Here is a 17,577-nt window from a genome sequence, read left to right on the forward strand (position 1 = left end):
TCCACAGTGATGTGCTGGGATCCCACAGCCTCAGTTTTCATCAGCAAGTGCTCCAGCCACATCGCCTGAGTTGCAGAAGGTGAAAGCAGGAACTGGGAGAATGAAGAACTGCCCATTGTAGAAGATCAGGTTTTAGACCATCTAAGGAACCTGAAAAGTCCATGGGACCTGATTAGATGCATCCACAGGTCCTGAGGGAACTTGTGCAGAAAGTGGCTAAGACACTATCCATCATATTTTGGAAATTGTGACACTCTGGTCTAGTTCCCACTTGCTGGAAAAGGGGAAATGTCACTATAGGACATGAGACAACACGATGCAGACACACTGTTGCTCTCAAGGCAGGAATAAAGGGAAGTTTATTTTCTGATTCCAACATTTATAGATTTCTAAAGGTGACAGTGGATTGGAGGGTGAAAGTGCCACCTCTCCAATGACACTGGACAAACCAACAGTCCATCAAGTTTCTCCTCCTCCATAAAATAATGCAAAGCAATAAGTTGTTTACAGAAAGTGTGTGAAAAAGTTTGATACAAGAATGCAAACATCAAAAAGCTTAGAAAATCTTAAAAAATCAAAGCGAGAGGGAAATATAACCCCCATTTTTAAAAGGGGATATAAAGAAGACCCAGGGAACTACAGACCAGTCACTCATCTCGGTGCCCGGCAAGATTGTGGAGCAGATCCTCCTGAAAACTATGCTAAGGCACATGGAAAATAATGAGGTTATTGTTGACAGCCAACATAGCTTCACTAAAGGCAAATCATGCCTGACAAATGTGGTTGCCTTCTATGATGGGGTTATGCAGTGGTGGATGAAGGAAAGGTGACTGATGTCTGGAAATGTGCAAAGCATTTGACACTGTCCCACATGATATCCTTGTCTCTAAACTGGAGACAACATGGATTTAACATATGGACCACTCAGTGGATAAGGAACTGGATGGATGGTAACACTCAAAGTTGCAGTCCATAGCTCAATGCCCAAGTGGAGACCAGTGACGAATGGTGTCCCTCAGGGGTCAGTATTGGGACCAGCACTGTTGGACATCTTTGTCAGCAACATGGACAGTGTGATTGAGGGCATGCTCAGCAAGTTTGCCAATGACACTGAGCTGTGTGCTGCAGTTGACACACTGGAGGGAAGGGATGCCATCCAGAAGGATCTGGACAGGCTTGAGAGGTGGGACAGTGTGAACCTCATGAAGTTCAACTAGACCAAGTGCAAGGTCCTACACCTGGGTTGGGGGCAATCCCAAGCACAAGTACAGGCTGGGCAGAGAATGGGTTGAGAGTAGCCTGAAGGAGGAGGACTTTGGGATGTTGGTAAATCAGAAGCATGACATGACCCGGCAATGTGTGCTTGAAGCCTAGAAAGCCAACCCTGTCCTGGGTTTGATAAGAAAAAGTGTGACCAGCAGGTCAAAGAAGGTGATTCTGTCCCTCTACTATGCTCTTGTGAGACCTTACCTGGAGTACTGCATCCAGCTTTGGGGCCCCCAAACATAAAGAAGGACTTGGACTTGCTGGAGTAGGTCCAGAGGAGACCACAAAGATGCTCACAGGGCTGAAACACCTCTCCTATGAAGACAGGCTGAGAGTGTTTGGGGTTATTCAGCTTGTAAAAATGAAGGCTCCAGGGAGACCTTAGAGCAACCTTCCAGTACCTAAAGGGAACTTACAAGAAGGCTAGAGAGGGACTTTTGACAAAGGCATGGAGTGATAGGAGGAGAATGGCCTTAAGGTGAAGGATAACAGGTTTAGATTAGCTGTTAGGAAGAAATTCTTCCCTGTGAGGGTAATGAGGCACTTGCACAGGTTGACCAGATTGTCACCATTGAGTCAGAGATGACAGACTCAGATCAGAAGGCTAAGGGCTAAAAAGCAGCCTGTTTATTCAAACCTCTTCTTTTATACCTTGGTTCGCTACAGGTGGACCTGATTGATCATTTAATCAACACATTTCACATGATTGACTAATTAAGAGTTATTCAGCTTGTAAAAATGAAGGCTCCAGGGAGACCTTAGAGCAACCTTCCAGTACCTAAAGGGAACTTACAAGAAGGCTAGAGAGGGACTTTTGACAAAGGCATGGAGTGATAGGAGGAGAATGGCCTTAAGGTGAAGGATAACAGGTTTAGATTAGCTGTTAGGAAGAAATTCTTCCCTGTGAGGGTAATGAGGCACTTGCACAGGTTGACCAGATTGTCACCATTGAGTCAGAGATGACAGACTCAGATCAGAAGGCTAAGGGCTAAAAAGCAGCCTGTTTATTCAAACCTCTTCTTTTATACCTTGGTTCGCTACAGGTGGACCTGATTGATCATTTAATCAACACATTTCACATGATTGACTAATTAAGAAGACACCCATCAGTAAACAACTTTATGAGAAAAACAACTTGTTAAAAAACACCACCTGCAGATTGTTTAATATTTGATTATCATTCTTTCTCTCCAGCTCCCTAAAGCTTCCCAGACTGATTCATGGGAAAGCTTATCTAGCTTTCTCTCTCTCTGACCAGATTGTCATATCCAAAACCAGATGTCCTGAGGTGACTTTATAATGCTTGTATCCCCATTCATCTGTTTAGCCTGGAAATAAGTTTTGCACCTTTAAGACTGGTTCTGAGAGTGAAGGGAGGGGGAAGAAGAAGCACACTGTTTTCAGAATCTGCACTCACTCCTCCACATTCCTTCTCCTGGACTATGTTGTCTGCAGCATGGAGAGTGACAGAGAGAGCTCTCCTTTGCTTTTTAGTTAGTTTTTAGCTAGCTGAGGCAGAGAAGTTCCCTGGACTGTGGCTTTTCTTTTTCTTGGAACTGTTTAAATCTGCTCTGGACTGAAAACCCAGAAGAGCACCGGTAGCTCACACCTGTGGCCCATCGGGGCCTGGCCTGGGTCGCGGTATTTCCAGCACTGGAGGGACTGATAAGAGACTGAGTGAGGCGAGCTGCAACCCACAAAAAGGACTTACTGAGTTTGTCATCTCTTCAGATTGGCAAGAGGTTTTATTGTTTAATATTGGGGGGTTTTTTGTTGTTTTTGTTTTTGTTTTTTTTTTTTGTTTTGTTTTTGTGCTGGTGATTGCTTTGCCTGTTAAATAAACAGTTTTTTTCCACTTTTCTCCAAGGAAATATTTTCCTGAACCAGTTGGGGGAGGAACCCCTTTGGTTTTCTCCCAAATTTGCCCTAAACCAGGACACCAGAGAAGCTGTGGCTGCCCCATCCCTGGAAGTGTTCAAGGCCAGGCTGGATGGGGCCAGCTTGGAGCAACCTGGTCTAGTGGAAGGTGCCCCTGCCTGTGGCAGGGGGATTAGAACGAGATGATCTTTAATGTGCTTTCCGACTCAAACCATTCTATGATTCTGTGATTCACAAGGGCAGAGTAGAGGAGAAGAATCCTCTCCCTCAACCTGCTGGCCACACCTCTTGATGCAGCCCAGGATGTGGTTGGCCTTCTGGGCTGCAGGCACACACTGTTGGCTCATGTTCAGTTTTTTATCCACAAGAATCCCCAAGTCTTTCTCCACAAGGCTTTAGTTTCTGATTCCCAAACAGATCAACTGCCTAGAACTAAAATTTTAAAGTCCTTGCATCTATTTGTGGGATAAGATACTATTTAGAAAAGAAGCATCAGTTGAATTAAAGGCACTAGAAGATGGGTGATAATACTTAAATGGTCAGGAAAAATTACCTAAACAAAATTATTCCCTGTCATTTATACCAATGGAGTTGCTCAGCCCCTGAAACTGCTTTGGATCTGAGAATATATTTTTAAAAAATTACTGCAAAAAATAGTTAAAAAAAATAATAAGAAAAATAGTAGGAAAAAATGTTTCTCTGTGGTCATGTTAGTAAAAGAGATGAAATAGGGAATGAAGACATGGCTATATATATAGTTTAGGACTTGTTTTGATAGAAAAATTCTTTTTAATTCGGGTTGGTTTTACACACACATGCACAAACACCCTTCTCTCCCTGAAAATGAGTACCTGTCGTGGTTTGGAATAGGAGAGACATTTACGGAAGTGATGCAAAGTTTCCAGCCACTAGGAAGCTGGACACGGCTCTGTGAAAGACACATGTTAAAGGCGAAAGAAACCCGGGAACTTGCATTTTTGCTTCCGGTCTGGGGACAGGTAACACGGCCCGCCGGCCTCCCGGCCCTGCGGGGCGGATGGAGCCGGCCTTGCTAACATCTAGCTGCTTGTTACACCCCCCAGCCTGGGGCCCAGCCGAGCCCGCCGGGCCCCGGGAGCTGCCCCGGGCCGGTGCCGGGATTTTACTCCTGTGGAAGTTGCCTGCAACCATCGGGCAAGGGGAAGGAGAAGCTACCCCTCACCCCCGGCGTGCTGCTGCTGCTGCTGAGTTCTGACTTGGCTGATTTAATCTGAGCTGCTTCCCCAGCCACAGCTCCCGCCGTCCGTAGCACCCAGCCCAATCAGGCTCCAGGCGGGATGTTAACCCTTTCAATGCTTCAATCCTCCCTCGAGAGAGAGAAAGGAACAAGATGCAAGCATGTAAAGGAACAACATGTGTCTCCGTCTCTCTGGGTGCCTCCCAGTGAACCCCAGCCAGCCCCGGGTCGGCAAACATTACACAGGTAGAGGAAGGGGGTACAAAAAGGGGTACATCATCTGGGGAGAATAAGGGGATACAAAATCAAAACTATTACAAAGTATTACAAAGTATAAAAGCACACTACAACAAACATGAAGACATCATGGTCAGTGAGGAAGAAGTTAAGTCCCAGATGGGAGGGATGAGAAGATGCCTTGATTTTAGAGCTGAAATCCTCTTGTAAGCTGTGGAGAAAAGACTTTCCCTATAATGCATGAAACTATGGCGAGATGAAGGGTTCAATTGATATTGAGCAAAGGCCTCCATGTTAAAGTAGCTGTGATCCCATGAGAAGTTTGAACAGAGAAAGAGAGAAGAATAGTCCTGTGCCCCAGGAGAAGATCTCTGTTCCCAGGGATGAAGATGGTTTTGGAAATAGATAATGAGATCTTTTGCCTTTGAGCAGCTCATCTTTAAAACAATACCCCATAAGTCGACATGGCCCATCAACAAGCTGTGGGAAGGCTTGTGGCAATGGGAAGGGCTTCATGATGGCAGGGTTCCCCAAGCAGCTGTTATCGATGAGGAAATTGAGAGCCACAAGAGAACTGTTTTTTTCCTCTTGTGGAGAAGTCTCCATAGCATTAACAAGAGGGACTTCTCTCCCTAGGTGAAATGAAGAAAGACTATTTTAGAGGTGATAAACTGACTGGAAATTTTAGGTTTTGTTTCTTTACATTGTCAGTGGAAAAGGTTGTGGGGGGAGAAGAAGTGTTCTGAAGGGTTTGTTTTGATTCCTACTACTTTTTTTTCCTTTTAGTTACTGTTAATAAAATTTTCTTTATACCCTTTTAAGGTTTTGAGCCTGCTTTGCCTTTCTCCTAATCCTATCTCACAGCAGGAAGTGAGTGCACTGATCATTGGCCAGCACCAAACCTGCCACACTCTTTAGTGCATTAGCCTGGAAATCTCAAAATTGGTGAAATCTCAGATTGGCGAACCAAAACCACTACACGAAATTGGTGTTTCTGCCCGGTTTCAAACTGAAACCACCACAGTACCAAGTTTTAGTTTACTGTATTTCCCTCCTTAACTGTGGAGGGGGTGCAATCTAAACATGCTGTAACATATATGCATACCCATGACTTCAACAAATCTATTTGGTGTGAATCAGCTGAAACATCAGTCTATATCCTTAAAGGAGAAAGCCCTGAAACTACAAATTTCTTGTGACACATGCTATTCTGTTTATCAATAACTGTGCCAGCCACTCTAAAGCTATATGAACAGTACACAATATAAGGAATAATAACCCAATCCAGAAAACACAGAAGCATGTTCTGGTTTCTTCCATGGAATTACTCATATGCTTCTTATGTTAAATACAGTATGGGATTTCTTAGACTGAAAATGTTTTTGTTTCAGGCTCCAATTAGTCCTAGCATAAGAAGAGGGTGTCAGAAAAAACACGTCTTTCAAATAATCTGCATGTAAATAACAATTTAAAAACACATTGGCACTGTATCTTGTTTATTCAATTTTAACAGCGAAAACCCCTCTTCTCCCCTCACCTCTGTGTAGTTCATTTGTGTGCCCCCTAGGCAAGTCTGCCCATGAAGCACCATTCTTGCAGCATGGCCCCTGAAAGCCAGTGGGTTTCTGTGCTCCTTTTTCAGAGCAAAGCACCAGGATATGACATTTTCATGAATCAGATTACAACCCCAGCAAAGGATATGCAGAATTAGACCTCCAGCTGAAGTGAACAATTGGAAACACTTAATTTTGTTTAAAATATGTTAAAGAAAAGTCAGCATTAGAAAAATGTGGGATCTTATACCAGTAACTTTATGAAGAAAAAAGTTCCCTTTAGCCAGTATACTTTCTCTAAGCAAATTAACATACAAATTTAAACAGCAGCAACAAATACTACTGAAATTATTAAAACTTCTCCAGGGGCAGTGTCTCTGGGATAACATATTTAAGAAGGGAAGAAAAATCGTGAAACAACAGCAGCTGGGAGAGCAGGGTGAGAATATGTGAGAAGAACAACTGCAGACACCCAGGTCAGTGCAGAAGGAGGGGCAAGAGGTGCTTCAGGTGCCAGAGTTGAGATTCCCTTGCAGCCTGTGGTGCAGCCCATGGTGAGGCAGCTGTGCCCCTGCAGTCCATGGGGGAGCAGAGATCCACCTGCAGCCCCTGAAGGAGCCCATGCTGGAGCAGGCTGTGCCTGAAGGACTGACCTTGTGGAAAGGGACCCACATTGGAGTAGGGGAAGAGTCCTCCCCTGAGGAAGAAGGAGCAGCAGAGAGAATGTGTGAACTGACTGTAGCCCCATTCCCTGTCCCCTTACACTGATGAGGGGGAGGAGGTAAAGAATGTGGGTGTAAAGTTAGGCCCAGAAAGAAAGGAAGGGTATGGGGAAGGCATTTTAAGATTTAGTTTTTATTTTCTTGGTATCCTAATTTGATTGATAATAAATTAAGCTAGTTTCCCCAAATTGAGTTGTTTTGCCCATGACAGTATTTGGTAAGTGATCTCCCCCTGACCTTATCTCCACCCATGAGTCTTTCATTATATTTTCTCTCCCATGTTCACTTGAAGAGTGGAGTGATAGAGTGGCTTGGTGGGCACCTGTTCAGCCAGGGTCAACCCATAACACCTTGGCAAAAGCTTTAAGACCCAGTTGTGCTGGAAGAGCACCAGAATTATAAAACTCAGCACATACAGGTGTGAGGAATCCATGCATGTTCACAGCAAGCTGGTAACATGCAGTGGCTCAGCCTTCGTTTCCCACAACAATCCATTGTCAGAATCTGACAAGGAGCAGCCTGGGACACTTGCCTGAGGCAGTGCCACCTCCAGGGGCCAGATCTCCACCCGAGCAGGGGACATAGCTGGCCACCACTGGTGCTGTGGTTCCACTGCTGTACCTGTGTTGTAGTGTGCTTTTATACTTTGTAATAGTTTTGATTTTGTATCCCCTTATTCTCCCCAGATGATGTACCCCTTTTTTGTACCCCCTTCCTCTACCTGTGTAATAATTCTCCTGTGTTGAGATCATCCCCCAAATCCCTGAGGTGTGGGGCCCCCTGAGGAGCTCCAAATAAACTTTGGACTGGCCCCTTGCTGAGAGTCGGCCTTTTACCCTCTACCGATGTCTCCGGTGTCTCTTCTGCTGCAAAGGTGACTAGCCTAGATGCCCTCAGTACCCTTGGGGCACCAGAGTGTCCCCCCGCTGTCGGTCACTTCGGGGCTGCCCCCCCATTGTTTGCTGACCCGGGGCTGGCCGGGGTTCACTGGGAGGCACCCAGAGAGACGGAGACATACCTGAAAATTGGCTCCCTCCCCATTGCCTCCAGCCTCGGCTTTGCAGTGCTTCACTGCCTCTTTCAACCTTTTGGCAGGCTAACTCTGGGCAGAGGAGGCCTGCCTGGGATTGTGGGCCTCAGCACTGCTGCAGTCCCTGCCAACCACCTGCCATCACTCTTCTCCTCATGAGATGGGGACAGACCTCCTTGCCTCACCACATGCCCCGCTTGCCCAACTCCCAGCAGCCCAGCTGAGAGGGCTTGCAGTCCAGGCTAGGCAGCCACTGCAGCCATCTTTGTTACAAAACCTTGGACAGCTCTGGTGGCAATGGGCTGCAATCCCATGACTGGCTATCACCTGCCAGGCACAGCCCCCTGCACACCACTTACACCCTCTGAGTCCTTGTACCCCCATGTCAGAGACCCTCACCCTAGGATTTACATGCTGCACCTCTCTTTCTAATTTCAGATCTTTTAATGGTACAAATTATTTCCTCAACAGGCCACCAAGCTCTCAAAGGAATTGGAAAGACAAGTCCCAGCAGAGACATTTATAGATGTCAAGGTTCCAGTTAGGGAAAGAAGTATGAGGGAGCTGTGAGAGCATTACTCAGGCAGCATGCAAAGCTGTGGCCAGGATGCAGACACAGGCATGCTCCCACAGTTATGTCTAGCCATGGCTGAAGCTTTACAAGATCTGAGCTAGTGAGCTCCAGCTTCTGTTGTACCTGCCTGAGCTGCTAAGTGTTTAACAAGCTACAAATTATTTGTATTTTCATTGTAAACAGGTTGCTTTAATTTAAAAATTATTTTCTAGAAGCAAACACTACAGTTTAAGAAATAAGTTGTTAGAAATAACAAAAATTCTAACTGCATGTTACATTTTCACAATAGTCCTTACAGAACACATACTTCAGTCCTTAAAAGTAAGCAACCAAATTAAACATCTATTTAAATGTTTCCTCATTCGAAATAATACTGAGTTACAGAATTTGTGTAAGAGACTACCATATTCTGCACCATTAGCTAATTAAAAATTCCACTGCAAGCATGAAACAGAAGAAGCTGCATGATCCTCCTCTAGTGACCATCTCACATAGGACTGGCATCCAATTCCATTCTCATAAGCCTGCAGATTAAACATGTTTTTGCAATTGTTTTCAAAAAAAGCAGCTAATCCTTTCTTATATTGAATGAATAACTTAGCAGATCTCAAACTATTGATCAGCACCCTTTCCTCTCCCTGCCCTTCTTTCAGAAGTAGCTTGTGGCCTCTCATGAATATTGTATATAAATCCACAAGTCTCCATTTAATGTTCACTTTTTATTTTGTATCCAGACACACCTCACAGGTTTTTGTTCAGTCCAACTTTTCCATTTCTCACTGCCTAGACCCCAGTGGTTTAGGCCAATTAGTTTTATTTAGCATAAATTCAAGCATTCACTTCATGTGACATGGTCCACTGCAGGCACCAGGCAAAAAGTGCAGCTGCATGCTGCCTCATTGCAAGCTACAGACCAGTACCTGCATAACACAGGGCACTCTGGGAACCAGCAGTACATACTGATTTAAAGGAAAGAACTCCTCCAATGGTGCATAGGTATATCGTTTGGAGAGGTCTGTAGGTCTATACAGACATTTATGGCAGAAAGAGGATGGCAAGGTAGCTGTTACAGAGGGCAACCAGAACTTGACTCTCCAAGTCAATCATCCCTCCTGCAGTTGCAGTAAGGAGGCATGGGGGACTCCACTGGTAGAAGCAATTTGGGAAGGAAATTCTAGGGAAGAGGGGGTTGCAAAGGGAAACACTTTCCAGTGGAGTTATTACTTGAGGAGAGCCTTTCACCCTGTCCCTCAGGGTGAGGAGAGGATTGGTCATGCCCCCACTGCATTCCCACCCAGGCTCAACAGAAGTCTGTATAGAGGCAGCACTGGGCACAACAACAAAGCATCATTTCTCTCCTACCAAATTTGCAAGCTGTTCTTAAAAAAGGAGAGATCAAACAGAACAAAAAAATAGCCCATCTGTGCTTACCAAATTATAGCCCTGCTATCAATATCACCTAACTGCTCAATTTACATTGGACTTGAATTGTCTAAGTTACTTTCATTAATTAGACACAACCAGATTGTTACTTCAATTCCACTGATACAGATCTGGTGTCTATATGCATTAATGTCTAAAAATTTAGAGTTATGCAGCTAAGCATGTTACACCCCCTCCATGTTATCAAAAGACAGGCTTCTTATCAGAAGCCAGGTATAAATCCAATAGCTATCTTTTACTTTCATGATTAACATCAGGCCACATTCTTTTCTCTGAATATATATGTGCCAAGGGAGATACAGGCTAGACTTAAGGAGGAAGTTTTTCACAGAAAGAGTGGTCAAATACTGGAATCATCTGCCCAGGGAAGTGGTGGAGTCACCATCCCTGGATGTGTTTAAAAAAAGACTGGATGTGGCACTTGGTGCCATGACCTAGTTGAGGTGTTAGAACATGGGTTGGACTCGATGATCTTAAGGTCCCTTCCAACCTAGAAATTCTGTGATTCTGTGATTATCTCATCCCATATTATTTGCATCTCAGAACATACAAAACTATCACAGCATAAGATGGACTGTATGCCTCATAAGAGGAGGAGGGGTTTGGCTACATAGAGCCAGTCCCAGATATGAATGCAAGCAGGTAGCTATTGGTCAATAGCTGGGTGGTAACCAGAGTCGAACGCGGAGTCTTTTGAATAGCCTATAAAAAGGGCTGTGTTCACCAATAAAGGCTCTCTGCTGCATGAAACCTCAATGTCGTGTCATCTCTCAGTCTCCCAACACACCATGACACAAAACAACACAAAAAAAGAATGCAAATTATGTTAATTAAATTGTTTGAAATTTTAATTGAGATTCATGTTTGTTTTGCAACAGTTTCTTCAAGGCTAGCTATGATGAAACACAAGAATAATTTTGAATGATACTAAATAAAAGCATAAATCTCAAGAAATAATTTTGCATTTGGAGAAGACTGAATAGAAAAGCCTGATTTTAAGCAAGATCTACATGAATACCAAGAGCATTAGGGAACATCCTTGCAAAAATTCCTCCCTTTACTTAGGGCTTTGAAAACAAACTTTTTCAGAAGTAGGGAGGCACTTCTAATCTCAAGGCAATAATTGAGAATTGGAAGTTCTTAGCATCCTGAAACATAGAGCCAGACAAGTATTTTCTAAACAAACTTAACATTAATAGGTCATTACTGTAAAGTTATTAAAATTATATTGATTCTTGCCACTGGGATCTGGCACTGTAATTGACAGTCAGTTGTTCCTAATTTATTGGATTAAGAAAATAATGCAATATATCATGGATGCTATTGTTTTGTTGTCTAATACTGATTAAAATATTTGCAGTCCTACTTTTCAATTCACATTTTAGCATTCATACTTATGGTTTTTACTTTTAGTACAATGTCTTTGTGTCAAGTGTCAGAATTTCATTAAAAGAAGTTAGGAACCTGATACCATATAGACAAGCCTTCTCTATATGTTTAAAAATATTCCTTTTCAAAAATGACAATTTATAAATGAAGAGTCTGCTGGTAGCTTTCTTCCAGCTCATGTTTACCACAGATTCTACTGAGCTTTTCCTAATTTAAAGTGTCCCTTTTAGAGTGTCCTGCTGCCTCCACATGGAATGTTTCCTCCCTCATCCCCTCCTAAATTTAATGAAAAAAAACCCCTAAATCAGTAGCTGACAATTTTAAGCAAAAATATAAAGCGCTATATAACATTATCCACATTGCCTTTTATTGAACTAGGTTGAACACTCTAGGAGATTTGTGGAAATTTCACCCCTGTTGAAAAGGCACAGTATTTTTGTGCACTGAAACCTCCAGCAACAATGTTTTTTCCCCAGCCTGAAAGTTAGGGACTGCTGTTAGGAAACAGCAAAAAAAAACCAGTCTGCCCAGAAAATTCACAGGTACCTGATTATCCACTTACATTAGAACCCACCATATTTTACTGATTCTTCTGCCAAAGACACCCTGCAAATCTATAACAAGAGTTTGCTTCTATAGCAAGAAGAAAAGAGGCAAAGTTACTCTTACATATACCCAGGGATGATGTAAATGATACAAGCTGTTCATTATTAAAATCCTGACAAAGCTGTGGTGGTTTCTGTTCCATGGCATTACATGAATGGTAAAGTCATTTTTCACATATGAGAAGTTTAGTTCTACATGAGGAAAACTAACTTTGCTCCACTTGTCCAGCTTCCTAAGGACAGCATATTGGAAAGGCGACCACAGACCATTGGTTCAAAAACCAATGTAAAAGCTAGCAAAAATAATTGGGTACTTCATTCCTAAAGCTGCACAGTGTGGTCATTTGTCCTAGTTATCCACCTTTTCATTCTGTGTGTCCACTAATTGTTGAGTTTTTAAGTCTTCAGCTTGTTCATTATATTCCATATCTGCATCATCTACTTGACTGGTTTCATTTTCTTCTGCCTCTCCTTGATCAACACTTTCATATTCTACTTGTTCAAAGTCTGTTCCATCTATAAGTTCTGCCTGTACTTCTTCCATCTGTATTCGATTTACACGCCCAACATGTAATTGCTCCACATGAACTTCAGCACCTTGTTCAGTCTGAATGTGTTCAACTTCTAAATAACTAATTTGCACCTGTTCTTGCAGTTCCTCCATCTGTGTGCCTTTCACTTGATTGTCCTGTATGAGATCCTGGTGCATCTGTTCCACAGTTACCTTTGCAGGATCCACTTGTACCTGAATTACTGGCAGGACATGGACTTGCTCCACTTGTTCTATTATAGTCATTGATGTTACTGGTTCAGCTTCCATAGCTTCCACTGGAAGAATCTCTTCTGTCACTATTTGTTCTGAAATATTGTGCATGTCTTTGAGATGCCTTCTCAGCTCACTGCCTTGCATAAACCACAAATCACATAAGGTACAGTGGTTGGGTTTGACACCTGTATGTATTACCAAATGATTTTTAAATTGATCCCAGCTGTTAAACACGCTGTTACAAACCTGAAACAAAAGATACAGTGTGTTAAACAGTGCCAAAATAAATATAACAAAGTATAGTGCCTATTTCAGATCATGGCTTCACATAGCGTAGCTTCTTGCTACTTGGATTAAAAAAACCCACCATGTATGTTAGAGGTAAAAGCAGAGAAATCAGCTTCAAGTGAACAGAAGACCTGGTATTTATTTATTTTTAAGATACAGTATGCCATTTTGAGTTGTGCATACAGAGGATACCTACAAAATTAATCAGTCAGTACAGCATGTAAAACTTTCCTATTTTAACTTTATGTGACATTCACATACAGATTCACACCCCAATAAATGTCTGATGCTAGAATTTTGAGTAGAAATCTATTTATGTAATAATATCATATGATCAAAGTGCAATTCAAACTGTCCTTTTACTGAAGTTCTAGATGCAGTACTGATAGCCTATTTTTACTTATCAATTTTCATTTGTTCATGGCATTCTAAGATTTAGCTGGATAGACTGAACTCTCACATTTTGCCATTTCAAAAAAATATATTTAAGCAATTTTAGCAGATAAGAATCTCTTAAAACTCCATCTTTTTAAGTCTCTTCCAGCTAAAAGTACTGCTTTGACTGCAGACATACTATTTTCATAAAGCACATGAGCACACTTCCCTTCAGCTGGCAGTGAGGTAAGTAGCTTGAAAACAATACACAAAGACTGCAGAAATTAATGAGGTGCCAGGGTAGAAGAGAGAGAAGAGTGGGGTAGTCAGGCTTGGAGTAAAGAAACAGGGTCAGGGGTTTTTGTCCATACAAGTGCTCTTGGCTTCAGAAAGAAGCAAAGAACATGCATTTCACTGTTGGAACCCCTTCACTGTTGGCAAATAATTTTGAAACAGTATGTTCCATCTCCTCAATTTACAGCAACAGCACAAAAAGATGATGGAGCATCTGACAGGGATTAACTCAAGGAATGGGTCTGTGTAATGGAGCTGAATATCCACATTTTGCTGTTGAAATCTTAAAACCACATTTGTGATGCTAGTAACATGCTTTTTGTGTATGTGTGTCCTCTAGGCTCATGCTTTAGAAAGAAGTTGCACACACAGACTTTTTAAAATACTAACCTTATAGATAAGTACTCAAAATTAATTAGTCATACATAAAGGTAATGACTATCACTAATGCCCAAGCACATAATTACTGTTCTTGCCACGTGGAGCCTAATTCAGTACTCACGGCATTCACTGAAGAGCATCCAAAGTGCTCATCAAGCAAGTGCAATTTTGTTTTTTCCTTCTTGTTCAATGAGCCAAGATTTTATTTAGTGAACACTATTCAAATTCAGTTTTAAAGAGAAAAAAAAATCAAGAATTTATGCAAGAATTCTTGTAGTTGCTGCAGGCTGAAATAACACTAACCCACATTCACAGTTATCTGTAACAGAAAGCTACAAGGTGAAGTAATTAAACCAAAGGCTCACAAAGACAAAACAGTACCTTCAGTGAAGCTACTAGGTACAATTTTGTGTTATATAGTAGTTCTCACATTCAATACAAACTTACCTTTTAAGACAAAGGCATGTTCCCAAGAATTAACTTTAGTCTAGTATAACAACTAAGCAATGCCACAGCATCGGTGAAACTTCTGATTAAATGATGAATTTATTCACCTCCTGCAGTATTTGCTGCTTTCTGTGAATAAGATCACTCTTTTTTTCAAACAAATAAAGCCAACATCCAACAGTTTTCTTTACTACATGACCCAATTTAACCTCAAACCACAGCAATTCTGTGAACTGAATAAAGTGAGAGCCTTATTTGAGACTGTCACAGCAGTGGGGCAACAAAATGGCAAATAAAAATGCTACAACCAACCTCAGCTCTCATATTTTCCAGCTTTTCAGAATCAACATTTAAAAGCTAAGTAATATTCTAACCAAGTATCCTAGCTATCCATCTGCAGCATTTATATTTGCTTAAAAGACATTACAGATTGTCATCATAAGTTGAAATTACTTTCCAGCCAGTCAGGATATTGGTATTAAAGAGAAAAATAATAAATTAGGAAATTGTCACCACTGAATCAGAGATGACAGGTAGTTGAGTCAGAAGGCAAAGTGGCAAAAGCCTCATTCATTTCATCCTCTCTTCTTTTATAGCTTAGTTCCCTATGGGTGGACCTGATTGGTCATTTAATCAATACATTTCACCTGTTTGGCTAGTTAACAAGACACCCATTTGTAAACAATCTTATTAGAAAAACACCACCTGCAGGTTGTTTTAATATTTGGCTATCAATGTTTATCTCCAGCTCCCTAAAGCTTCCCAGGCCGATTCTAGGAAAACTTAGCTATAGCTTTCTCTCTCTCTGACTAGAGAGCTACCATCACAGGAAATAAAATAGTACTTTGTATTCTGGACTTTAGTGAAACATGCTCACAAGCAGGAAAGGCCTAGGTCTGTGCATCAAGAAGCAGAAAGATTAGTAAGATGCAGATGAACACTTGCCTACTCACAAGAATCTAACTGATTAACTATTATGAAACTCCATATCAGTAATTTTATATTTTAAATGGAACTACTTAGATATAAGAATTTACCTTCATGTCATGGTTGAATGCAGCCTTTATAATTTATTTTGCTAAAAATAGTTCTTGGATACAAAAGTCCACTCTCTATGCCTTTCCTGCTCAGTACTCTCACACTCCCTCCCTCAGCACAGGAAGGTGTCTAGCCTCAAACTCTGCTACTTCTATTACCCACCTGACATTCGTACAGCTTCTTTCTTCCCTTTTTAGCTCCAGCTCCAGACTGACAGGCTGTCAGGTGACATTTGAGTGTACTATTCCTAGCAAAATGCTCATGGCAGTTTGGACATTCAAATGGTTTTTCACCTGTTAAGACAAACACGGGGATTTGTAAGTGTATAAAACCAGCCAGTTTTTGGTCAGCTCTTCCTTTTGTGTAGGTTGATAAATATGCTGTAAAGATGTGGCCAACTGGACTATTCTACAGAAGAAAAAGACACTCTATGTAAATTTTATGTAAATAAAATTGCAAAAGCTTAATGTGGAGTCATAACTCTCATTTATAAAAACAAAACAAACTGAACAAAACAAAACCCACAGACATGATAAAGGAACATAATTCCCAGTGTCATTTAAGGTATATGCAGGTTTTTATGAAAGTTAGGCTATTATTCTGATGAAATATCTTAAAGAAATAGAAGCTATTTCTCTCTTTTCACCTGATAATAACAGTTAAAGACTCAACACTGGTATATACAAAGTGACACTTTAAAGAAGGAGGTATTTAAATAATACAAAGTTTTATTTTCAAGAACAATGACAGCTTATGCTTGAGAGCTGAAACTAAGCTCCAGAAAAAGAAGTTGGCACAGAATGACCATGAAGTAACAATGCATTGGTATTAAAACAAACCATGCCCAGAAACTTTAATTCAAAGTAGTATACTGTTATTACCATCATCAAATAGTAACAAAGAACAACTGCTGTCTCTGTTTACTAATTTCATCATGCAGAAATACAATGAAATTCAAGGAAATGAAAGTACAAAAAATTGGTAACAGTGTGTTTCTTCTAAGTCTGATAATTAATCTGTGGAGGTACTGATACCAACATCACTATTGAAACAAACTATTTAATGAACTCCAAAAGAGGCTGAGACATTTCATTGAGTAACATAAGAACCTATTCTAGCTCAATTCACTTTAAAAGCCTACATTTTCAGGGATGTAGTAATTATTGACAACTGAGATGGAAAGCAAATAAACCTGTATTTTGAGAAATAAAGATATTCAGCAGCATCTAACTTTTCAAAAGAAATCCACAAGTAGCCTATAATTCTCACTTATACACCCAAAGGCCACAGAAAAACATTAAATGGAGGGAACATTCCCCTTAATGCTTAAAAAAGGCTACACTTTTGGAAACTTTCGTACAGGTAATGCAGAGTATGCTGAACTACCATCTGTCTTGCAGATCAAAAATCACAGACACTCCATGAGCAACCAAATACATTGGTGAGGCTAAATAATAACCCAGGAGGTGATCCCCAGGAGTAAAAAACTGGACAAGGAAGGCAAGAGATTGGCATGGCTGAGTGGGGAACTGCTGGTCAAACTAAAGGGAAAGAAGGAAATGCATAGGTAGTGGGAACAACGACAGCTATCCTGGGAAGAGTATAGAGATGGAGTTTGGTTGTGGTAGGGATGGGATGAGGAAGGCCAAGGTGAAGCTTGAACTGAACCTGGCAAAGGACACAAAGAATAACAGGAAGGGCTTCTACAGATCTGTCAGCCAGAAAAGAAAGGTCAAAGAAAGTGTTACCCCCTGATAAACAGTGCTGGAAAACTGGACAAAGAACAAACAATGGACAAAGTAAAGGCTGAGGTACTCAACTGTCATGGATTGACACTGGCACAGTGCCAGTGCCCCCATGAGAGGTGTATTCCCAAAAATGGTTACTGTGAGATGTGACCCAGGAACAGAACAAAGCAGGCTCTAACTTGGGAATGGAGGGAAAAAAACAATCGATGCATTGACTGTTGCAGGGTTCGAGCTTCAGGAAAGGAAAATTCAAAAGATGCCACCTTGGAAGCATTTGGGCTTGGAAACTGGAAAAAGGAGCATTGTTCCTCAAAAACTAGAAATCAA

The 17,577-nt window shown here is 41.5% G+C and overlaps 1 protein-coding gene across 1 annotated transcript; it reads right to left on the reverse strand.

Annotated features, from left to right (window-relative positions):
* Positions 1 to 10,797: 10,797 nt before the first annotated feature.
* Positions 10,798 to 15,793, reverse strand: LOC121363800 (zinc finger protein 131-like). The gene is made up of 2 exons (XM_041486450.1): positions 15,665 to 15,793; positions 10,798 to 12,925 (listed from the first exon to the last, which is right to left on the reverse strand). Exon 2 carries the CDS (start codon positions 12,821 to 12,823, stop codon positions 12,263 to 12,265), a length of 561 nt encoding a protein of 186 aa, XP_041342384.1. The 5' UTR covers positions 12,824 to 12,925; positions 15,665 to 15,793; the 3' UTR covers positions 10,798 to 12,262.
* Between the last annotated feature and the right edge of the window lie 1,784 nt (positions 15,794 to 17,577).

Source organism: Pyrgilauda ruficollis, unplaced genomic scaffold (assembly GCF_017590135.1).
Source record: "Pyrgilauda ruficollis isolate IOZ18807 unplaced genomic scaffold, ASM1759013v1 scaffold769, whole genome shotgun sequence".
Classification (NCBI taxonomy): Eukaryota; Metazoa; Chordata; class Aves; order Passeriformes; family Passeridae; genus Pyrgilauda; species Pyrgilauda ruficollis.